Below are 24545 nucleotides of genomic sequence, written 5' to 3'. Positions count from 1 at the left end.
TCACTAGCTAAACTTCATCATGCATGCTCACAGTAACAGTGGTTAGCACAGTGATCTTTAACTGTTTTTATACACACATGTGAGTCCAGATGCGCTATCAATGCTAAGAAGTTGGCACCAGACATGCTGGCTCCAAAGCTACTGGACAGCTACTGATGGACTACCGATGTTAGTAATTATGAGAGAAGTAAACACAAGAAATGTACCAATGGTTTGCAGATGCAGCCCACAGATACTGTCTCCCATGATTTTCTTCAGATGTAAATCAGTAAAAGTCATCTACGTAAGACTTTGGAACATTTTATTCCCGAAATGTGGGCTTGTTCTCAGAAAGCCGAAATATCTCTGCACCAGCACTGGCTTCAGTACAGCGTCAGTGGTAAATGATAGCCCAAACCAGCACTGTTGTCATGGTGCAGTGCTGTTCTAGACATAATACGAACTTTTGGGGGGGGGGGGTTGTTTTTAAGTGCATTACAGAAATGTGGTATGCCTCAAAACAGAAGTGTATTGCGCATAAACCTTCATAGTTTTAGCTGCTAGAGTTTCTGCGGATTTTTTTTTATCTCCATGAGATCAAGAACAAGTTGCCCAAAGTGATTTTTGTTGGGGTTTTTTTGTTGTTTTATTTTGTTTATTGGTCGACAAGTTGAAGCCTGAGCTATAATAATGCCTAAGGAAAAAGTTCCTTCAACTGAAGAAAAACTCTTTACCTGACTTTCACATTCAGGCATTTTGCCTGAATATATTTAGACCTGGTTTCATTTCTATCCGTGTAAAACAGAATATATTCTTAGCATAAACATGCTTTGAGTCTTATAAACTCTGAGAATATTGAGTAGACCTCAGAAATAGTCCAAAACAATACATCAAAAAATTATAGTGTAGCACAAAACAATATGCAAAAAAAACTAGTGGTGTTATTCTTAAATATTCTTCAGAGAATCTGTAACTAGCAAATCAGCCAGTGTCAGCCTTCTGATATATATCTCTGATGTACACCGGCCTTCATTGAGGCTTCCGGGACCTGCCAGAGAGAAATGAAGTTTGGAAGCTTAAAGTTTTGAAATGTAAATGATGAAAAAAGTGATGTGGGTTCAAATTCTTATCCAGGCAGGAGTCTTGTGCAACACAAAAGCACACCAGCTGCAAATAAGGTTCTTTGTGGAAATGCTGTCTGGACAGTGGCTGCTAACAAACTCGTTCATTCATGTACTTTCTCTTCCATTTCTTACATGTTTGATTAGCAGCAGCTCTGATTACACGGGTTCCTGTGTTGGTGACATGACTGAAGATTTCCCATCAAGTGATTAAACTGCTGTCTTGTCTCTCTTTTGTTGGTTATAGCTGAATATGATAATGTTACCATAATAGCATCCCTAAAGTGTGTGGTGCAAAACCTGATGGCTGGATTGTGAAGTTGTTCTCCGTGTTTATTTCTAGTAACCACACTGGAACTGGCTCTTTTAATAAAGAAATTCTGAGAAATGATTATGTCTGGGAGTGTGTGTTGTACATTTAAAAAAAGAAAAAAAAAACCTGTAAACGCTCGGAGAACACAAACATCCAGTGCACTGTGATAGGCTGATGTGCGCCCTCTTGACCGATCACCAGCACTCTCTGAATGGAGTCAGTAGTGTCTGTTTGGAAAGTATTGAACGCTTAGGTTTCCGTCAATACAAATGACCAATTGCAATTGATGATTCTTATGATCACCCCACCCAGATCTGCTTTGCTCATCATTATATAAAACTGGTTTGGGATTCACAGCACTGCGATGGAGCACCCCGGGGCAGATCGATCAGAGACAGAGAGGTTAAAACCAACTCAGCATCTGCCTGGTAATAACCGCTTCAAATAAAAGCAATACTGCATCAACTATATGTAACTGTGGGGACCACATCACAATGAACCTTTTCCTTGTGCATCAGTCCATACTGAAATACAGTACCTTGCAAAATGTAGGCACCTAACATGTCTAGATCAATTTGTGAATTTTGTAGTCACAAATATCCATGAATTCATTTATTGAGGCTAGTCGCATGAAGTCACCTGACTTCCTGCACACATTGCTAGAACGTTGTCAGCCATATTGGATGTGACACAACCACCATTTCCTAGGGAAAAATATGTCTTCCCCAGCTGGTTGGCAGGGGTTTGGGACTGGACCAGTGATCACTTTGGTTGCTAGCCAGTTGCTATGGTTGCCTGTAACTTTTCATGTTTATCTGCAAATACTTGCTACTAACTATACTAACTACTATTTGGGCAGTAGAAAAACATAAATGGAGACTGTTCACCTTCAAAGTAAAAGTTGCAACTCAGCATTGCAGCTGACATGTTTCAAAAGTCACAACTTCTGCTTTGAAGGTGAACCCTGTGTTGCAGTTTTCATGGTTTCACGACAGATTGGAGAGTCCTGGACAGTGTTCGTAGACAAGTCTGTCACTTCACCGCAATTTGATTTATACAGCGCCAAATCAAAACACTAAACTCAAAGTGTTTTATCTTTTTAGGTAAGTACCCTACAATAATACAGAGAAAATCTCAAGCAAAAGTGAGAAGGAAAAACTCCCTTTTGACACAAAGAAATCTCGATCAGAATCAGGCGTGCATCTGCTGGAGAGGCATGCATCTGCTGCGACTGGTTCGGGGAGAGGGCAAAAGGAGAGAGCAGAGGGGTTCTGTTCAAACTATGACCATACAATGTGCTAGTGACCAAAGGAGCCACGAGGAGGTTTTTGCCAACCGGTTAGGGATTAAGCATGTTTCCATAGCAACAGATGGTTGCCAGGAGGTCACTGACAAGATGTAGACCTGCATGACTGGTGCTTTAGCAGCCAGCTTCCCAGCAACCACTTGCAACCAGTCAGGAAATACACATATTTGCTTGCCAGATGGTTGCAGACCAGTCCCTAGGCCTCCACGAGTGATACATTATTCACTTGATCCTACATTGTCACTATAATTGTCAAACAAATGGTGGACAAGTTAACATTGCATGGTTAGGGGTGATGTGTATGCAAAGCCTCGGTATAATAAATTTTGTTTCCTGGAAGATGAATCCCAATGACTGGGGTAATTCCCTGGCTCTTTTTTTTAGCACTATCATAAGACTCATGATGTATTGGTTGGTTATGTTGATATTTGGTGCATACATTCATATTTCTCTGTAGACATAAACTTTATCATTGAGCCTTTCATTCTCCATCTAATCAACTTAGCAGCCATCTTGGATTGAATCCATGTATTTACTTTGCAGTCTGTATCTAAGTGAATGGGGAGAGCCATAAATTGAGAGTTATATCCAGTAAAGCAAGAAAAAAAAAGGTTTGGCAAAACGTTGCACCAAGTTAAGTTTTTTCCCCCATTAAGTTGTACTTGTACTACACGTGCACATGCATTGTTTCACATTACAGCTTTTAAAACCTTCCCATTTCAGCTGTTGATTGGACTACATGGGTGATAACTATCTTTCATGTTCAGAATTCTCCCATAAATTTCTATTCAGGATCCTTTGAGTGCCTTATCTAATGTCTTTGCTGCCACCTGCCAGCATTGTGAGCATGTTAGCAGTCTGATGTTGTACTGCCTAGCAAACACAGACAGTATAAAAGAAGCTCCCATGATGTCCTATTGTGAAGCATTAAGCTGAATATTTTTGGTGTTACCATCTGTGTGTTTTCGAACCAGATATGACGAGCGAGGGGTGGATCTGACTGTGGCTCTAATAATGACCATGATTCACACAGTGATCTTCATGTTTTATTCAGTACGACCTGAAACCAGCGTGTGAGCCCATTAAGTCATCAGGATAGCTTTTACTGAGGTTGTGGACCAAAGGAACCGAGAGCTGTTTTTCCATGGATTTCCAGAAAACTTATTGCAGTCAGAAGAGCCGTTTCCTCCTCCTCCTTATACTTTCACGTGCTCCCTTTAGGTCTCGCCACAGTGTATCATCTGCCTTGAACTCACCCTACGTCTAGCATCCTTTAACGTCACACCAACTCTCCATGTTTTCCTTCACTGCATCCATGAATCTTCTCCACTATACCTCCTCTGCACATGCCAAACCATCCCAGCCTTGCCTGGGATGGTTAAGACTTTGAAAGACTTTGAAAGTCTTAACATCTTTTAACTCTGTCACCTCCAGCTCAGCTTGCTGACATCATAGCAGGTCCCACTGTCGTCACGGAAACCTTTCCTCCCAGTCTTGCTGCCCTGGCGCTTATCTCCACTCACTCCACCCTGCCTTTACTCTCTTCTTCTCTCTTTTGCCTTGTCCTTTTCTTTGGATGGTTGACCCCAGGTTTCACTGTATCTGCTCCTTGCAGCTTTACTGTTACACCTGTCTCCTTCTCATTGGCACACATGTAATCTGTTGCGTTTCTACTGATGAATCTAAACCATTATGGTGAAGATGGTGACTGCTGTCTTTGAGGCGTCAGAATGTTCGCATCGTTGCAGTTTACTCCAAAACGTATCAGAGAAAACCACTATGTGATATTCAGGAAACTGCTTGTAGCGCATTCAAATATTACTCAATGGTGAATTTCCTGAATGTTTACATAGTGAAGCTTTTGTCGGACACATCTTTATCTCAGCTGCTTGCACATCTGTTGCCACCTTTAGTACAGTGTGTGGCGGTATGATGGCAACAATCTACTCGCTACAATTGCATCAGTCTCCTGAAACCAGCCTCCTATCAAAGTGTGGGCATTTTACAAGATAGCTCATCAACCAGTGATGTGTGATGACTCAGAGGCTATTGCAACGGATGCTTTAATGTGAAAATGTCCACACAGATTTTATTTAAAAGCGCCAGCTCTTTTTACAAGCTAGAAATCATCAGACATAAATGGTCCCACAGATAATGCATTAAGCATTTTGCTCTTCGATACGAGCATTTCACCGACTGTTGAGCTGACACACACCCAGCGTTTCAGCACCACAGCGGAATCAATGGCCCCAAATGGCTTAAAATGAAAGTCTTTTACCAACATTGTTTCAATATTTATTGACATCAACCTCGAGGCAGAGAAGTGCCCTGCGTGCTACATGCTTTCAGACAAAAGCAAGGCAGTGACTGGGTCACAAGAGTTTCTCTTGAAATTGCAGTGTGTTTGAGAGGAAAGTGATTATCCCTCTTTACTTATGCAGGGAGATAACAAGACAAGATCTTATCCTCGCTGCCATTTTTCTGCCTTGTTATTGAAAATGGTCCTAAATTTGTGTTTGCTAAAAATCATTTTCCTATCAGGTGCATAGAGTGAAGCTGCAGTAAAGACATAAGACTGGTTGTCTCTCAGCTTTGAGTCTCCAGATTCATAGGTCCCAGTGTGGCATGGCAGTAATTATGTTCAACTTAATTAAGCTTTGTTAATTATGTAAAAAGGAGTGTAATAAAAGGTCATTAAAGGCATCATTTAAAGGATGCAAAATGAAACACCGAGTTAACACCTGAAATTTTGCTAAACTGGATTTATGCACATTTTAAGTTGACCTTTCACCGAGCCACACCTCTATTTTCTCCTGCATTGTTTTCCCACTTACGCTTGACACCATTTTTTTTTCATTAGTACGGCATCAGATAATTAGCTGACTTATCTGTTGGATGTGCACCCACACTAATTATAACAGAGAATAACCTGCAGAGATGAAAGAGGAGCTCTGGTAGACCATCTGGTGAGTGCTTTAGACACGGCTCCTGCAGTCATGTAGTGGTTTGTACCTGCTGTCGTTGTTTTTTCAGAGTTTGTGCCAGCACAAAAAAACTATCATAGGGTTGAAACTGGTTCTCACAATACAAGTAATGTTACCAAATACCTGCTGGGTTCATTTCTCAGATGTGCTGCCTGAAATGGGTCTGCTCAGCAGAAAAATACACGACAGAAAAATGACCTGAAAAGCAGTGAACTTCTACAGCTTATATTGGTATATACTGTATTCTATACCATACATGTTAAGAATAAGAACATGAACTATTCCTCTAAGTCATATCACTAAAATGATATCAAAACAATATGGTGTGATGTGTGGTTTATTACATATATAGTGCACAGCAGATGTGTTCAATCCAACATTATATGTAACGTATTCCTGTTTCCTGTGTTCTTTGTTAATGTTTTATCAGTTAGCATTAAATAGATTAGAAAAGAGCAGCATTACCGTGCTAGAATTTTATAATTAGAAAGCCACTAATGACGACACATTTTTAGTGGCTTTCCTTTCAGGTTTTGATGTTGCTTCTTGCTGCTGAGATTTGATTAAATTCTGCCGGCACCATCCAGCAGATGGAGTACTTGAACCTCAGTAGCAGCTTATCTTTTCACCTTCCACCATTGTATGCGCTGCAGCAGAGTAATCAACAGTAGAATAAGTCATGTCTGCACCATATACAGTACAATAGTTAGTTGAAATTAAATTTGTGATTGTCTTCCTCCACTCTCTCTCTCTCCATGCTTTCCCATCCACGCTCCACCAATACACTGTCTAATAAAGGGAAAAGGCACGAAAATTATTATTTAAGAAGAAAACAAATAAATGAGCTATGGCCTGTGACTGGAGCTCATTTATTGCTGGTGGTTATAGGTTATGCGGGAACCACTCACACCTTACCATGGCACAAATAATGTTCACTGACATGCACAGATGTCTTTTTCCTTCTCATTTTTAAAAAGAACAAATTATTTTTAATGAATTTCACTTTGATTTGGGCAACTTTACACCAAACACAAAGTTTAAATTCTGTTCTACTGTATTATTATTATTATTATTATTATTATTATTATTATTATTATTATTATTATTATTATTATTATTATTATTATTATTATTATTTCATACCAACGTTGCAACTTATGGCAAGCAAAACGGACAAACTAGCTGGAACGCGATACGCATCTCAGTAACCAGAGACCATACAAATGAAAAGATTCCACAGTCGAAAAAGAGATGAGAAGGGCAGCAGCACAGCGCCATTAAAGCCAAGAAAACACTAGCATAGCAAAGATGGCGTCGGACTGCTTTTTCAAACTTCAACTCCGTGTTGTAGGTTTTCAGGCTGTCTACTCGAGTTTCTCTTAATATAATTAACTTTGCGCAATGGTCAGTATTCTATTACTTTATAGTCCAGTCTTCACTGTAGAGTTAAACACACAGAGTGGTGTTTTTTCTTCTTCTTGTACATAGCGACAGCCATAGCTGTTGTTGGCGGTGAGCTAACGGAGCTCTTAACTTCACAGCGTCTTTGGTCTAACGGCGTCGTAAAAATCTGGTTTCTGACAAAATCTACGTCCCTTCTGCCATTTTCTTTTTCTTTAACATTATAATATGTACAAATTGAGCCACTAATCTGAATTATCTGTAGCACATAATTATTTAAATGCTAGCCGACATCTCCCCAATTTAAAATGTGATGTAAACCATTGAGCCAGACTGCAGCAGTCCCCATAGCAACAGAGGAGAGGGTGGACATCACAAATGGCACAGAGACGCATCATGATTCACACCACTGGAGCTCACGTCCCAAGCTGTGTATAGCATTTTAGCACTGAAAACTAATCCCAGACCACACAGACAGCCCTGCTCCATGTCAGAGATTGAAACCTGAGAGATTCCAGTTGGCCCCAATTTCCTCAGCACAAACGTGGTACAATCCACCCACATTAGAAAACCTTTACCAATGCTCCCCCCTCCCTCTGTCTGGCAGGTACCACTCACTGCTGAGGGGGTTATCCTATCCATCCACCGCAAATCTAGCCCTCGTTGTGGCAGAATTGCAGTGCATTGGACTGTACAGAGCAGGGTACCATCCAGGCTGTTGTCTGTGAGGGGTGGGGTCCGGCTACACTCATACCACCAACCATAAGCTGACAGAGGGACACCAGAGAGGCAGAAAAAGACAGGGGAAAAAAGAGAGAAGAGGGGGGAAGACTGCACCTGAAGAGGAATATAATACGGGTAAGGAGAAAAGGGGGGTGGATGGAGGGAGAAGGAAAAAGACAATGGGGAAAGGTCCAGAATGGTTCAAATAGATTCGTTCCTTTGATGCTATGCTTTTTTCCCCCCTTTCCTTCCTGCTGACAGTCCATTTAATTTCAGTCCTTTTTCCATCTGTGACACGTTTTTCCCCATTTGTTATATGTGGGCATCATTTCGTGAATGGCTGCAGTGGTTATTTCATTCCACATTTGATATTTCTGTGCCTGTTCCCGTTCATAGTGGGAGAATCTGTGGGCTATAGTGAATGATGCTTACCATTTGGCCCAGTTTGTGTGTTGCCTTTGCATTTTTGAAAATATATGGGAATTTGATCCCATATCAGATATCAGATGACATAATGTGGCAGCTGTGCCGATTCTGTGACACAGTATTGACTGATATTTATAATATCTGGCTTCATGCTTGCCTTAAAGCCCAGCTTGCCTAAATACATAAATAATATAATGCAATTTTTGAGCACAGTTTTTTTTGTCTTAAGAGCTTTATATAATGTATTTGTCTAAAAACTGGTTCTCATGTGTATTCCATTTGATTAAGCAGCTGTTATTTAAAAATAATAATAAAAATCCTCTTAATAAACCTGTATAATGGCAATGAATAGTGCCACCATAGCTCACTGCAACCATATTTGTATTTCTAATATTTTTCATGGCTCTAAAAATCCATTCAAAGTGAAGGATGCATGCAACACAAAAACAGTAAGATGATAAATTATTTTTTCATTTCAGTCAAACAAATGCACAAATCTACTGAATGCTTTTCCTGTCTCTTCTATACGTCGCCGTGTTTGTGGCTAGGATGAAAGGAGACACCCCAGTGAACAGCACCATGAGTGTCGGCCAAGCCAGGAAGCTGGTGGAGCAACTGAAGATCGAGGCTAGTTTCTGCAGGATAAAGGTGAGGCGCACGTATTTATCGTGAAGTTTGGTCCAAAACAGCACAAACGAAAGTTTTCTGCTTTAAAAAAATCAAGAAAGGAATTCTTTGATATGTTGTGATAAGTCAGTTCTGTCAGATGCTAATAATTGTGCCGCACAAACTAAATGCAAGTTTGGTTTGAAGATTTTGTTGTAAGCGATGATGGGTAGGCAGTGATGACCTTCTCAAACATACTTTAAGTGAAGGCTTCCCACTGGAGGCTTTCCAAATGGTGTTTGGCTTGCATGATGTTCCTAATTGCATCAAAGCCACCTTGCAGAGGCACCTTGCCTCTTTGTAAGAAATAATCCACGAGCGTTAAAATGAGCAGGAGGCAAACTTGTCTCATGCTACCATGAGAGCAAAGTTTTAGAGATAAGCTTTATCTGCTGGCACCTCTGGCCAATAATCAGAACCTGAAGCAGAAGGTTTGTCTTCACAGAGGTCCAGCACTCTTTCAAAACCTTTGAAACATCTGGCTGTTCAATGTAAAGGTTGAAATTGTTGTTAGAGAGAGATCCACATAAGGAGCACAAGAGCTAAATAATAATTCAGTTAACGTTCAGTTACTTTTATGTTTGCACATTTCATGCTCATATTTAGATTTTATTAAGAAAACTATCCATTCATACATACAAACATCATTTCACGGTCAATCAAAGCAATTTTGAGTCAAGTAAGAACATATTGAATTTTAATTGTTGATGTGTTTGTGGTGTTACTATGTTTTATCTTCTTTACATAATCTACAGTAGTATGTCCATACAGACACATTCAAAATATTATCTACTGTGTGTGTGTGTGTGTGAGTGAGGGGGTGGGGGGGTGGGGGGGTAAATGGGGTATTTTTTTGGGAAATACCAGCCATTGTTAAAACTATAAGCCAGTACAGTAGCGGGGCTTGTGAGGGTCCTACAAAGATTTCATGTTCTGACTGTTCCACAGTGTACCTGTGAAAATACAAATGAGAAAGAGCAGAGGCCAAAATAATGCTCATGCATATAAACGATCACAGCAAAGATAAAGATATACAGTGGGGCAAAAAAGTATTTAGTCAGCCACCGATTGTGGAAGTTCCCCCACTTAAAATGATGACAGAGGTCAGTAATTTGCACCAGAGGTACACTTCAACTGTGAGAGACAGAATATGAAAAAAAAAATCCATGAATCCACATGGTAGGATTTGTAAAGAATTTATTCGTAAATCAGGGTGGAAAATAAGTATTTGGTCAATAACAAAAATACAACTCAATACTTTGTAACATAACCTTTGTTGGCAATAACAGAGGTCAAACGTTTACTATAGGTCTTTACCAGGTTTGCACACACAGTAGCTGGTATTTTGGCCCATTCTTCCATGCAGATCTTCTCGAGAGCAGTGATGTTTTGGGGCTGTCGCCGAGCAACACGGACTTTCGACTCCCGCCACAGATTTTCTATGGGGTTGAGGTCTGGAGACTGGCTAGGCCACTCCAGGACTTTCAAATGCTTCTTACGGAGCCACTCCTTTGTTGCCCGGGCGGTGTGTTTTGGATCATTGTCATGTTGGAAGACCCAGCCGCGTTCCATCTTCAAAGTTCTCACTGATGGAAGGAGGTTTTGGCTCAAAATCTCACGATACATGGCCCCATTCATTCTGTCCTGAACACGGATCAGTCGTCCTGTCCCCTTGGCAGAAAAACAGCCCCATAGCATGATGTTTCCACCCCCATGCTTCACAGTAGGTATGGTGTTCTTGGGATGCAACTCAGTATTCTTCTTCCTCCAAACACGACGAGTTGAGTTTATACCAAAAAGTTCTACTTTGGTTTCATCTGACCACATGACATTCTCCCAATCCTCTGCTGTATCATCCATGTGCTCTCTGACAAACTTCAGACGGGCCTGGACATGCACTGGCTTCAGCAGCGGAACACGTCTGGCACTGCGGGATTTGATTCCCTGCCGTTGTAGTGTGTTACTGATGGTGACCTTTGTTACTTTGGTCCCAGCTCTCTGCAGGTCATTCACCAGGTCCCCCCGTGTGGTTCTGGGATCTTTGCTCACCGTTCTCATGATCATTTTGACCCCACGGGATGAGATCTTGCGTGGAGCCCCAGATCGAGGGAGATTATCAGTGGTCTTGTATGTCTTCCATTTTCTGATGATTGCTCCCACAGTTGATTTTTTCACACCAACCTGCTTGCCTATTGTAGATTCACTCTTCCCAGTCTGGTGCAGGTCTACAATACTTTTCCTGGTGTCCTTCGAAAGCTCTTTGGTCTTGGCCATGGCAGAGTTTGGAGTCTGACTGTTTGAGGCTGTGGACAGGTGTCTTTTATACAGATGATGAGTTCAAACAGGCGCCATTCATACAGGTAACGAGTGGGGGACAGAAAAGCTTCTTACAGAAGACGTTACAGGTCTGTGAGAGCCAGAGATTTTCCTTGTTTGAGGTGACCAAATACTTATTTTCCACCCTAATTTACGAATAAATTCTTTACAAATCCTACCATGTGAATTCATGGATTTTTTTTTCACATTCTGTCTCTCACAGTTGAAGTGTACCTCTGGTGCAAATTACTGACCTCTGTCATCATTTTAAGTGGGGGAACTTGCACAATCGGTGGCTGACTAAATACTTTTTTGCCCCACTGTAACTCAAAACAACAAGGATGAGGGTCTGAAACATCCATCGATCCTCCCATCCGTTTACTTATGTTTATCCACTTCAGGCTCATGGTGAGGCTGGAGCCTGTCCCAGCTACCATGGAGCAAAAGGTGAAGTGGACCCCGCACAGGTCACCAGTCTGTCGCAGCTCTAACACTGACAACCATTCCCAGCCACTCCTATGGCCATTTTAGAATAACCAATCTAACACACAAAGATCATGCAAACTCTACGCAGAAGGCTGGCTGGTGGATTCAAATAGAGGATTTTCTGTCTGCAATGCCACTATACCACCCGGGTTAAAAGCAGCATGCAAAAAATCAATAACTGTCGCTATTAAAGCACCTTGAGATGACTCCTATAACAGCAAGAGGCATCTCAAGGTGCTTTAAATTCATTTAATATTAATCACACAGTATTATAAGCAAGGATTTGGCGACTGTGGGGAGGAAGTCACTAAGTTCCTGATTTTACAGGGAAATTACCTGCAAATCACCAGGATCAGCCAGCTCCCTACTGTGACCACTCAGAGGCGGGATGAGGGGAAAGTGTAAAGGGGAAAAATGTAATTAAATGCTCTAAACCCCATCGTCTCCACCTCCAGGTATCAAAGGCAGCAGCCGACCTGATGGCATACTGCGACGCACACGCCTGCGACGACCCCCTGATCACCCCCGTGCCCACCTCAGAGAACCCCTTCAGGGAGAAGAAGTTCTTCTGCGCTTTGCTTTGAGACAAATCAGGGATTGTTGTGATGAAAAAGTACAACTGTACAGTATGTACATCTATGTACAGTATGTACATGTACTTCCAATCTGAATAAGACATTAATGTACTATAGTAACGTTGCATAAAAGCTGCCGATGTACAGTACATAACCAACTACAAAATGTCTTGAACTAAATTCTTATACTGCGAACATCTGTCTCAATGTTAGAGGAGGGCAAACAAGAATAATTTAACATTTAATCAATAAAGAGTTAGAAAAATCACAAAGTTGCTAAAAGTCTCAAGGGAAGGGGGAAAAACAAAGAGCGTTCATCTGAAAGGAAACACATGCATCTCATGCTCAAATAGGTTACAAGTAACTGCCAGAAGGGACAACATGATCACCAAGTATCTTATTTCTCCACCAGTCACAGGCAACAGATTCATATTGAAACTGGGAACCTAAATTACATTAGGTCTCGGTATTATGGAGGACATGTCTCAGCTCTCCCCATTTAAATTCCCCATAAATGAGAAGACTAATGCCACGTAATCAAACACATTTTCATTCTTTGTCTACTCGTAGGCAGAGGTCATAACATGGATGCTCCTCTCACAAGTAGCAGCATTTTTTTTCTAATCTAATCTATTGTTGACCTTCGTCATTCACTGTTTAGCCCTGTCTTGGCAGTTACTTGTTTACAACTGGACACATGCAATTGATTTGGGGGGTTTTGGGAGTGGGGGAGGGTATTAAGATTTTAGCCTCTTCTTTTTTTGCTCATTTCTATACTATTGCCGTAGTGTGGATGTGGACGTGTGTGTATGCATAGGTGCTACTGTGAAACTTGAGCAACAATTCTGTGCATCGGATCACTGTCAAATTGAGATTTTGTAGTTAAATAGCACACACACACAAACCCAAACACATTCCAGGAGTTATGGACTTTCAACATCTAATCTAAGCCACTGAAGTAAGATCATCTAATCGGTTATTCTGAGCCTGTCATAATAATAATTTTCTAATTCTTTAAGACATGAAAATAAAAACAAGTAAATGAAGCAGTCTTAATGTACTTTTAAGGACAAGTGTGCATCATTGTTATTTTAAATGATCAGAGGATCTCCAGAGCAGGGGTTCTTAGTGGTTTCCAGAAAAGTCATGGATCAACCAGTGTCACTTTCTCCATCTAAAGTACTGTCAGCTGTTAAGTTTCAACACCACTTTCATAAAAGGAAACGAAAAACTGCTCTTCTCGTGTCCGTGACCTGGAACTTTTGGAAACGCCTCCCTCCTGCTTTGGAGCATTCAAAAAGAAAAAAAAAAAATGAGTGACATATTTTCATCATGTTGCAAATATCTGGAGCTTTGGCAGAAAAAAGGGTAACCATGGAAACGAAGCACTGAAATAAAGCCTCCTGTCATCAAACATTTTCTGTCTCTTGGGGTGTTCTCTGATAAAATGCACAGGAAAAAAAAACATGTTCAAATGTGATACTTGCTTTTTATTGTTTTATAATAAAAGCAATAGAAAAGCTGAAACCTTTTCACAGTCAAATGCAAACACGTGGGCCTGCATTATAACAAAGAGCTGCTACACACTGGTTACATCTTCATACAGCTTGATAACTGGTGGTGGGTTTCAGCATTTGAACGGAAGATTAGGGAATACAGTGTGAACATGCAGTGTTGTGGACTTTATACTTCTTTAGACCAAGTTAAATGTTTAAAGTAACATGCATTAAGGCATCTCATGTCTAGAAATTCAAAGACAATACATAGCTCAGCTATGAAGACCTGACCTAAATATCAGGCTCACTGTTGTAACAAAATGCACACAGTGTAGGATTTTCATTTAAAGCCACTTAAACCAATAAAGGATATTTTATTTGTAAGTCACATGACAGTGGATTAAGAGGGTTTCTCCGCTCTTACTCAGCTTGTAAGTTGCAGAAAGAAAAGAAAGCCTACTACTTTTAACCTACTTTAATTAGCTGCTAACATGGTTTTGCTAGATCTATCACTGTGGGTTTGGATCAGGATGGCTGCTGTCTGACGCTCACCAACTCGTAACTTTGCTTTCACGACCTCCACAGAAGGTTTGCATTTTTTTACTAGCAGCACAACTAGCTGTGATATCGAGCTTTCTAACAAACACAATATCTAAGTTACCAGCAATAGAGACACTTTTATTATTGAAAGTATTGTTTTGTTACATTGGCATCTTTATTTATATACATTTCAATCTTCAAGTCCAAACAAGCTCAGAGTAGACTAGATGTAGGACTGTGGTGTGTCTTCATTTGCAAGACACAAAGATAAAACACTTCACATACATATATCTATATAAATCTCTAAATACCAGTGTCAGTTGAATCTTTTTTTAGGTTTAGTTTTCAGGTTTCACATTAAATTAGCCAAATCTTCTGCCAAACAGACAATCCTTATCAAGAAATCGTTGAAGCAGTGCTGGTGGAACTACAGTACATGAAACTGTGATGATGTGCTACTTAAAAAAAATGGACAACTCATATCAAACCTTCCAGTAGCATTTAAAAACAAGCAAATGGTGCAAGCAGCCCAAAAGCATCAGGTGACTACAGGTGTTAGTGTAGATTGTACAGGTAAACCATCACATTAAATAGAAAGAAATGTGCTGAAATAAATGAAAACAAATCGTGAAGTTAAAAAGAGTTTACCTCTAAAACTGCCATAATGAGCTTAAAATGGTAACTTCTTAACGCACTGTCAACAATGAACACACTAGAAATTTACATTTTTTAAATTTTGAACAGAAAGTACACATAGTATTCCAATAGTTGGGCCACATGGATATTATAAGCAGGGGCTGAATTAAAAGAAAATCAGAAGAGGTAATGTACAGCTTAGACTTCAGAAGTACAAAAACAAATGACTGAATGTTTATAGGAAGGCATCGCACCATTCCTTAAGACAGCCATAGCAGTCACCTTGTTGTTTGACATTTGCTCCGCAAGTGTCCTTCAGCCAATCTCGGAAAAGCTCCTCGTCTTTCTTTAGCACTAGAAACTGTCCGAGGACGACATATGCCTGTGGAAGTGGATGTGAAGACACAACACAAGAATGTAATTAAGACCGATGGGCGAGTATTTAAGAATGAGCCACATCTGTTCTGATAACGAGCAGATCCAGTTTTTAACTGAACCTGAAAAACTGCACAGATGAGTATTTGTTTGGGTGTGTTTGATCAAATTCATAGCTCATTTGACAAGAGAACAACTCTTCTGCGACAACAAACGTTTACAGATGTCCAGAAGAAAAACTGCAGCTTGTTTTTCTTTACATCACAACTTTAGTTGTGCTAGTTTTCCAAAAATAAGAACTAATCTGTTAAGCTTGCGTCAGCTGTGATATACTGCTGCTGTAAGTTAAGATTATTTCAATATTATTCAAAGTAATCAATACCTACTAGGTAAAATAACTTAAAATTACTGTGTGAATAAACACACTGCAGAAGCTAATCAAAAACCAAGTCACCTTGTCAAAACCCTTATCCTCCAGTCTTTTGCCAAGGACTTCTCCGATGCCTGCCAGAGCCATCACTGGCTTCTCTCCCATGGGCTCGGCCACGAAGTCTTTATGTTTTTGGGATGTCGATGACATGGTCTCTTTGGAGTCTGTCAAATAATAGCAGGTGCTAAACGGTAATATAAACAGATCTGACAAGTGAAAACAATACTTACCCAATTTTGTGAAAAGAAAGAATATTTCGTAAAATTACAAATCTAATTTTACTTATATTTTTTATCAGTAACTGATAGACGGCACAGAAACTTCTTTAGACAGTAGTTGAACATGATATGGTTTAATGTTTGGCTACTCATGTCAACTCTAGTTATGAACCAAGCCTACAGTGCGAACATATCAACAAGTGCCGTATCTTTCTCTACAGCAATGACTTATTTTATGGAGCTCTGAGTGCTAATGCTAATATACTTAACATCTGGGGTTACCAACTGATCGTCATTACAGAGTAGCATCTAGTCAGACTCACCAAACACAACTACACCCGTGAAATATTTCGCCTGATTGCTTAACGTAAGTGCAGTACAAGCAGTTGAATTGCGCGCGCAACACATTTCAATGCTAAGCGTTTTAGCACACCGAGCTAAAGTTCACTAGCTTCCAGTTTATATTACTGCTTTTTTTCCTACATAGCCGCAGCTTCTTGGCGGGAGATATGTCCATCTCAAAGCCAGGGCTTGCTCCTAAAATAATCACAGACTATCAAGTTAATGCTGTAAAGCTAGAAATCAGGGGCTCATATTTTAGGCGCCTACAAATTAGCCTAACTTGAGCTAATGAAGCTTTAACGCTACTAATCTAATTTTTATTTTTCCTATGAAGCTCATTTACAAATAACCTCTTCCTTTGGGGCACGTCTGCGTTTATCACAACAAAAACCCACAGCTGCGTATCAACTTACCCGTTAGTCTCCCGTCCAAGCTTGATATTAACGTAGTTAGCTGAAAAGCTACGTGCTTTCGATTTCTGTATAAGCACCGGCGACCACAATGCAATGCGCAGGCTCTCTGCGGCTTCAGGTCAAAAATCGCGTGACGTCATTTCCCCCTGATTTTGATCTCGCAGGATAAACAGACAAACCTCTAGGGCATAACCAACTTTTAATGAGGTATTTCGATTATCACGTTTATCATAAATTATAATAAGCACGTCTTCATTTTTGCCTGTCACACGTTGCTGAGGTGGCAGACACTTTGTAATAAACAGGCAAAGAAAACAGTGTATATTGCTTTCAGTGTGCATTTTATTAACTAGGGAGTAACAGTATACACAGACTGATGCACCGTCCTTAGGATTGGCTTTCATGTCATGGTTGTGCGCATTAATCATCTTCTAACTCAGCTTCTGACACCAGCATGGCATTTGCATCAGTCTTTGGGTTGAGGAGGCGAAAGCTTAAGTAGGTTTATAACTGCAACTTTCACAGTAGCTCGGGGTGTGCGGCTTCTTTTATTCAGCTGACAAAATGCTGGAAGCCAGGCTGCAGGTCAGCCCAGTGCCATCTGGCTCCACATTGAGCTTCTTTACAACTCCGTCTTCCACCAACATAGAATATCTGAAACAACATGAAATACACACTCCAATCTACTTTAGGTAAGACCAACAGAACAAATAACAGTTATGTTATGTGCAGTTTGTCTTTAATCAGTATGGACAGAATTAAGATTTAAAAATCAGTAGAAACTTCACAAACACTGCAGTTATCTGCAACCTTTGCACAATGAATCAATTGCAGTGGTAGAGGTGCAAAAGCAGGTAATGTGCAAAAGGCCGTATGTAAAAGCATTTCCACTCACTCGCTGCTCCACTCTTAAGTGAGCAGTAAAGTGATTCTGGACAGCTATAAAGTCAACATACTGTGTCATACATACTGTGTCATCATAAGTGTACTATTGTGTAGTGACACTGTTAGCACACAGAACTGCACAGAAAGTACTTATTATGTTCAAGGCAGGAATGATTGTGGGAACGATTGTGGGGATATAGTGCATAAACTTTCTTACTGTGCAAACTTGTTATTAATAAAATTCAGGAATTTAAGACAAACAAAAAAGGTTACCTCTTGGATCGCTTATTCCCAAGTACCTGCACGATTTGATCACTGTCAAGTAACAGGTCAACTGCCTAAGGCAAAGAAAGATGAATTAATAGTCAGTCACTAAAGCTTCAAGTAGAGCTGGAATATAAAGCAGATATTGGTTTTTACCTTTGTGAATGCTCCAGTGGGATCAGCCAGCATCCGCACCTGCAGAGGAAAAGTGGCCATAAGCTCAGCATTACTGCATCCTTAAAGTTCATTTTGGCCATTTCCCAGGTCTTTGTCCAAGACTAACATGTCACAGAGCTCTCTAATTGTTCAGAAAAGCCATCTAAATGCAGGTTGTTCAGTTGTACTCTACCTTTCCATCAGCTCCATGCTCTTTTCCCCATGCAGCCATGACAAACGCATCGTTGACAGAGATACATGCTATTTCCTGTATACCTTTATTCTTCAGTTCTGCAGCCTGCTCCACAAAACCTGGGAGGTGAGTCTGAAAACAAAAAAAAAAAAATAATTAATAAGGTCAGCTGATTATCAATGTGTACAGGCACTGTTAACAGTGTGGACTCACTTTGGAACAGCCAGGTGTAAATGCTCCAGGTACAGCGAAGAGGACTCCTTTCTTCCCCTTAAACAGTTGATCCATAGCCACCTTATTCCCTGGCTCCCCCTCCTGGACCTCCACTGCAGGAATATGTTCACCCACCTGATGAGAGGCGAGATGACAATACAGAACAATGGTGACCTACATTTCACATTACTGAAGTGAGCAATACTAATGTGCATGTCTCTGGAGGACATTACATGCACTGCTATTTGTGTTACGTTTAGCCTGCACTTGCACAGAAGTGCTGCAGGATGACACAGTGGAGGGAGAGGGGTTTTTCTCTACGTACGTACGAACGATAGATACAAAAACACACCCATCTAATATTCAGCTTCCTATTTATTAATAAACAAGGCTTGCAGGATCTTGCACGGCCACTGGAGGGCGACAAATCATACAATTAGAACCCATCGGTTCTCTGATTGGATTGTTAAATTTGTGATTGACATGACATTGACCAAATAGGTTCAAAATTCGTACTTGTAACTTGAAACTTGAGTGCAGAGTTTCACACGTATTTTTTGGCTAAGTCCACAAACAAATCTTTTTTTACGCACACACAAATTCTTGTTTCACATACAAATCCTGATTTTCAAGTACAAAACTGATTTTCAAGTACAAAACTGATTTTCAAGTACAAAACTGATTTTCAAGTACAAAACTGATTTTCAAGTACAAAACTGATTTTCAAGTACAAAACTGATTTTCAAGTACAAAACTGATTTACAAGTACAAAATATTTATGACCACAATTTGAGCCCATAAAAAAGCCGTATCACCCATAACAAGAGACAATAATCTGAACTGCAATGCACTTGAGTAACGTTATCCTACAAAAAATGGGTTAAATAACCCAATGTTGCAACGATTTGCATGGCCGTGAAGTGAATTCAGAAAAGCTGCAAGTGACCCAAATACAACATATATACTTATACTTGGGTGCACATATACTGGCCGTGATTTTGGCTGTATTTAAAACAAACAAACAAACAAACAAAAGAAAATAGCGGAATACTGCCTTGACGGGCCTTAAAAAGTACCATGAGTGTGCATCTATAAAATAAACAAGCCTAGTCGACTAAAGAGAAGGTGAGATTGATTTACACGCAAGCTACGCTCAAAACGAGTTTAACAGGTGGGGGAGGAAGGTGCGGAGACAAGCACCGACAGGACGGCTGTTATTAACAACCGATAATGATGAAGATAACGGCTGTCACGGGGACGGAATTCACACGGATAGTTAGCATCGTGAGCTACAAATAAACAACGTAACCGCTTTATTTAGCAAGTTATAGTAAAACGCACTGACACAGTCGCATTTGGCTCGTGCATGTCCGGCAGCGAAACGCTCGCAAGCCTTACCTGAATCGGCATTTTGGATGTCGGAGTAATGTGCAGTAGTCTAGCGCTCTGGAGCACACGGGAACTTCTGAGTACAGCGGATGTCACGGGGAGCATTGTAGCTGTTTAGCAAGCTATTTAGCAAGGTATTAGGAAAGCGGTTGGTGGGGCTTTTATCGTGCCGTGTGCGCTGCCTTAATTTCCGCTTGGACACGCCCAAAGCTCACTTGTCACTCTTACCTCGGGTACAGTTACCTACACTGCTGTCCCACATTAGGTCTGGCTGTAGGTACGTAGTTGCCAGATTTGGGCCCGCTAAGCCTTTATTTACTGCGCCATCTGCTAGCAAACCCACATGTCTACAGTTAGGGCTAGAGACTGAAAGTAGCCCGTGGAGCTATAGCAGTTCCGATAAAGAAAAATAACTTTGCACAATGCAAGGGAAGACTTCACCAAAGTCAGGAAAATGTTATATATGTGTGGGCAGATGGTTCACATATTGATTGTATCAATACCAGTGACGGTATGGGTATCGGATGGATGTTTTGTTTCTATCCTCCTAAATTCCCACTGAATTGTGTTAGTAATTTTTTGGAGGGGGTAAATGACAAAAATATACCTTATATGCTGGCTTTATGGGTTGAAAGTGTCAGCATTGGTATTGGCAATACTGGCCCTGCATTTACTTGGCATTGAGTCAGTATCCAAATTTGCAGTATCACACAGAGCGAATATTCATACTTTTATACTATTAGGCCTTTTTCACAGAAAAAATGATGGTTTGGTTCCATGAAGCCTGTTAGTGAGCCACAGCAGCGAAGTAGTCACACAGTGTATGAAGCCAACCCTCCCAAATCGATCACAGCCCTTGGTTATACACCTGTGTTTCCATTGCTGTGACAAATTAAAAGCAGGCTCTAAAAGGGCTCTTCAGGGACACAAACGCCTTCATTACTCACATCACATTTTGACTGCGTGTATAAAATATGCTACAGTACATTTAGCCCACCATTAAGCTGCTCCTGCTATTTTGGCATCTGTTAAAACATCTTCTATGTGTTTTTTTAGACTTTAAAGACAGCCTTGTGTGTGCGAATGGAATTAACCAGGGCTAAATGTAGTTAACCATACTAAATGATTAAAGACTGAATTGTTATTTCATTATTTGGATCAACCACAAACATTTATTCAAAAATGTGAGTGAGCTTCTGTTGTAACACTGGGCCAAACTGTATTGATTCACTGTTTGAAAATTAAAATGTGTGACAGCATATCTCTATTGGTCCCTGGGGTCTGGCTGCAGTATAAGTCATAAACCCTGTCCTGTCCATGTTAGCAGATGAGACTGGGATAAAACTAAAACAAAACAGCTCTCCTCTTAAAAATTTTTTCAAAGAGATGCTTTCTACCATTATTATTAATTTTCATCATGCTGATTTGGGTACTGGGGGCCTCTGTTAAAATAAGTTTGATTTTAATTACTAAATGCTGTAATACCGGGGAGAAATCTCTATTTGGGAATTACAGACAGAGTAGTGATGTTGAGAGGAGATCCAGCATTTCCACAACAACTTTTATATAGTGACTTTTATATTGTGAGTCAGCAGCATGTGTAAACTCATGGTCCTGGGGCCAAATCTGGCCCTTTCCAAATTTTAATCTGGTCGCCAGCCTGTTCAGGTTCTTGGTAATTTTTTGCTTTGTAGTAATTAATTAAATGTAAAGGCACACCTACGCTGCCACTACAAGATTAGCTTACAATTTGCCAGTTAGGCTATATGATACATGTAAACAACATGACCAAAGGTAGTTGATCATATGATGATTGGCTATGGGAGACTTTTATAAAGATGTGCAGACAATACTAACAATTATTCTTTTACTTATTTTACATTTCTGTTTCGTTATGCCCCATATTACCAGGATCTGCTATATATTTTATAAAGGAAGGGGGCAAATATACAACCTGGAGGCCAAAAAAAAAAATCTTCCAATCCAAGTCACTAGGTGGCGTTGGAGAATGGAAAAATTACAGAGGAGAGGGGCATGAATTTTGCACTTCATATTACCATAACTCACCATAAATACCGGCATAAACCATTAAATATGTCCCTGTTGCTCACTATTTACTTAAAAAAAAGTGTCTACAATGAAATATATATTTATACATACAAATAGCTGTGGCCATACCGACTCTGACTTTGCCTGGATTAGCAAGATCCATGTCAGGAGGCTACTGGAACAAAGGGGGGATGTTGCACAGGAACCTCAAGCTCCACAGTCCTGTGCAGGATCTTTGCTGTTCCAACAACTCTTCTGGACGCTCTTTGGATGTTGTTTCTGGGATCTACTTGGGGGTCACTGCACCAAGTGCTCCAATTACCACTGGGACCACTGTTGCCTTCACCCCCCTGGTGCTAAAGAGAAAACCTGGGGGCAAAGCAAGGTCCAATTCATCAACAGTTAAGAGCATGTCCAAAGGTGATATGGTCAAAAATACGACGACACTTACAGCTTCAACAGTGGTCTTCATCACAGTACCCTCATAAAACACCCCCCCCCCCCCCGGAATACACATGCATACACATCCACAGGGAGAGATGAGACCAATGGTATGCGGTGGTGGTGTGTCCATTTATTACACAACACAAAGCACCTACAATAATCCACTCCCTTTTTGCGTCAGACAGTGGAAGATCTCACTTTTTTTTTCACAGTGATTTTTATGTGGACAAGTTTAGACACGGACATCAAACTTTGATCTAAATGGGGAAAAAAAAAAAAAAAAAATAGCCTACACACAGAAATTCACAGCCAGTATCACACAAAAAAAAGAAAGCAGTGTCAACAAACAACAGTAAATTGAGTAAAAAATAGAATTTAATCATTTAAATAGTCTTTCAAAATACAAACATTGATTTGAATTTCTAAATAATATACCGTTTAGTAGCTATTCTTAATTATAACTGGCAATGCTTATATGTACACCGTGGCTATACAAGGAAAGGTGTGAGGTTTGGTAAATTTATTGTATTGCTTATTTATATTAATGCGCACGTATGCAAGTAGACCCACAAATGACTGTATGACGTCAACAGTGACACTGCAAATGGCCCTCCACCCTAACCCCCGCCGTACCTAAAATGCTAGTGAAAAAAAGAAAAGAAAAATCTACCTTTGCATATATGACCCGTTAATATGGAGAAACTTAGCGGCATCTATGTTTTTGCTATCTTTAAAAAGGTTTGAGAAACATGGCTAGAACACAAGTTTTTCTTTTTAAAAAGACAGACGTATATAAGCTCAAACTTATGAAAACAAGACCAAACAGATCCATCAGTGTCACATTTTGCCAGATTTCCCATTCCACAGTGCCAGCTGTTGCTTATGTAGCACCCATGGATTAGCAGTTGCACTGTTTTAGCTTTACCACCACATCAACTGTGACACACACACACACACACACACACACACACACACACACACACACACACACACACACACACACACACACACACACACACACACACACTTTCTCTCACGAGGCATTTATGAGCCATACACTCCGTAAAGAAAACAGAAACAAATGAACTGCAGGACATTCGGTATGCCCACTACCCACTTTTTAAAACTGACAACAGATCACGAGTTACATTTGTCTCCACAGTTTGTTTTTTTTTGGCCATCTGGCTTACTCTGCCTCCTGAGGTAGCCTTCTGTAGCCTCACCATGCCACCGGACCTATAGAGCCAAGTAAATTGATCCCTAAAATCACAATCAACCTCAGACGACACACACCTGTTTACATTAAAAACACAATCAGCATTCACTTTATCCAACCCCACAACAGTGTGTTTACAATGTAAATAAAATACCCTTAAATCCTAAAAAGGAAATTGTATGAAAAAAAGAGAAAAAAAAAAAGAAGCAAGTTTCAAGTCTTTACAAATTTCAGTACACTGTGAGCTGCACAAATAAAATTATAATTGGGGGTGGGTGGTTTTCTCACATTTGCTGGCTTTTTTTTTTGTTTTTTGTTAGTTTTTTTTGTTAAAATGTCCACTACAAATTGCATGTTTCTGTTTATTTCAGTGGAATTGTACATGGCTAAAAGATTAATGGCCCTTTTGGCCACTAAATATTATTTTTAGGGATTTGATTTTATTATCCGACACTGTAGCTTTGCATCGCATGGAAAGCTTACTACAGTGATCATTTATGCTGTAAATATACAAACCTGCTGAACAGTAAGCAGGACTTCCACACATCCAAAAGGGAAGATGTTGCATTTCTTGTTGCCCTAAGCCCATAATTGGGCACTTGCAAAAGTTCAACAGATCAGCTGATCTCATATAAAAGCATCTGAGATCTATGCAACATTCTTCACCACTGCAGAAAAATGCAGCAATGTCTCAACGTACACGTATCAATCATACAAATTAGTGTTACACGTCACAGCCCACAAATCAAACAGGACAGACCTTTTCTTTTTTTTCTTCAAAAACACACCTGCTGAAGTCAAAAACTGTGATTCTAGTGGAGTAAAGAGGGCAGTATACTTTTTTTTTTTTTAAAAAGCAGATGAGGCATTTCTTTTCTAATCGCTCGTTGCCACACTAGCTTTAATGTCCAAGAGCCGTGTTCGTCCCTGATCTCAGTGTAGCTCATTGGTTTCGACTGCATACGAACAAACACACATGCTTGCTTGGAT

General features: G+C 40.2%; 3 protein-coding genes across 5 annotated transcripts; 1 reads left to right on the top strand and 2 right to left on the bottom strand.

Annotated features, from left to right (window-relative positions):
• The first annotated feature begins 7395 nt into the window (after window positions 1–7395).
• Window positions 7396–13710, top strand: gng3 (guanine nucleotide binding protein (G protein), gamma 3). The gene is made up of 3 exons (XM_026181334.1): window positions 7396–7962; window positions 8802–8901; window positions 12177–13710. The coding sequence occupies exons 2-3, from the start codon at window positions 8803–8805 to the stop codon at window positions 12303–12305; spliced, it is 228 nt and encodes a 75-aa protein (XP_026037119.1). The 5' UTR covers window positions 7396–7962; window position 8802; the 3' UTR covers window positions 12306–13710.
• Window positions 13711–13765: 55 nt separating this feature from the next.
• Window positions 13766–16869, bottom strand: banf1 (barrier to autointegration nuclear assembly factor 1). Of its 3 annotated transcripts, none has more exons than XM_026181333.1 (3): window positions 16747–16869; window positions 15798–15937; window positions 13766–15350 (listed from the first exon to the last, which is right to left on the bottom strand). In XM_026181333.1, the coding sequence occupies exons 2-3, from the start codon at window positions 15921–15923 to the stop codon at window positions 15204–15206; spliced, it is 273 nt and encodes a 90-aa protein (XP_026037118.1). In that variant the 5' UTR covers window positions 15924–15937; window positions 16747–16869; the 3' UTR covers window positions 13766–15203. The 3 variants fall into 3 exon arrangements, with proteins under 3 accessions (XP_026037118.1, XP_026037117.1, XP_026037116.1); XM_026181332.1 differs by having other exon boundaries at window positions 15798–15957; window positions 16747–16803; XM_026181331.1 differs by lacking the exon at window positions 16747–16869 and adding an exon at window positions 16315–16454.
• Window positions 16870–17066: 197 nt separating this feature from the next.
• Window positions 17067–20157, bottom strand: prdx5 (peroxiredoxin 5). Its single transcript, XM_026181330.1, has 6 exons — window positions 19856–20157; window positions 18458–18592; window positions 18245–18376; window positions 18052–18090; window positions 17905–17969; window positions 17067–17400 (listed from the first exon to the last, which is right to left on the bottom strand). The coding sequence occupies exons 1-6, from the start codon at window positions 19949–19951 to the stop codon at window positions 17295–17297; spliced, it is 573 nt and encodes a 190-aa protein (XP_026037115.1). The 5' UTR covers window positions 19952–20157; the 3' UTR covers window positions 17067–17294.
• Between the last annotated feature and the right edge of the window lie 4388 nt (window positions 20158–24545).

This window comes from Astatotilapia calliptera, chromosome 10 (genome assembly GCF_900246225.1).
Source record: "Astatotilapia calliptera chromosome 10, fAstCal1.2, whole genome shotgun sequence".
Classification (NCBI taxonomy): domain Eukaryota; kingdom Metazoa; phylum Chordata; class Actinopteri; order Cichliformes; family Cichlidae; genus Astatotilapia; species Astatotilapia calliptera.
The sequence above is the reverse complement of the archived record's forward strand: the minus strand, read 5'-3'. Positions and strand labels throughout refer to the sequence as shown.

What these genes read in the sequence shown, in the direction of transcription:
- banf1 (XM_026181331.1), bottom strand. Translation starts at nt 16,399, where the DNA reads ATGTGTTGCGCGCGCAATTCAACTGCTTGTACTGCACTTACGTTAAGC. An exon ending in CACGGGTGTAGTTGTGTTTG is followed by an intron (nt 15,938 to 16,314) that starts GTGAGTCTGACT and finishes ATTATTTGACAG; the next exon opens with ACTCCAAAGAGACCATGTCA. An exon ending in AGGATAAGGGTTTTGACAAG is followed by an intron (nt 15,351 to 15,797) that starts GTGACTTGGTTT and finishes CCACTTCCACAG; the next exon opens with GCATATGTCGTCCTCGGACA.
- gng3 (XM_026181334.1), top strand. Translation starts at nt 8,803, where the DNA reads ATGAAAGGAGACACCCCAGTGAACAGCACCATGAGTGTCGGCCAAGCC. An exon ending in CTAGTTTCTGCAGGATAAAG is followed by an intron (nt 8,902 to 12,176) that starts GTGAGGCGCACG and finishes CTCCACCTCCAG; the next exon opens with GTATCAAAGGCAGCAGCCGA.
- prdx5 (XM_026181330.1), bottom strand. Translation starts at nt 19,951, where the DNA reads ATGCTCCCCGTGACATCCGCTGTACTCAGAAGTTCCCGTGTGCTCCAG. An exon ending in CCACTGGAGCATTCACAAAG is followed by an intron (nt 17,970 to 18,051) that starts GTAAAAACCAAT and finishes TCTTTGCCTTAG; the next exon opens with GCAGTTGACCTGTTACTTGA. An exon ending in GGGAATAAGCGATCCAAGAG is followed by an intron (nt 17,401 to 17,904) that starts GTAACCTTTTTT and finishes ATGTTGTTTCAG; the next exon opens with ATATTCTATGTTGGTGGAAG.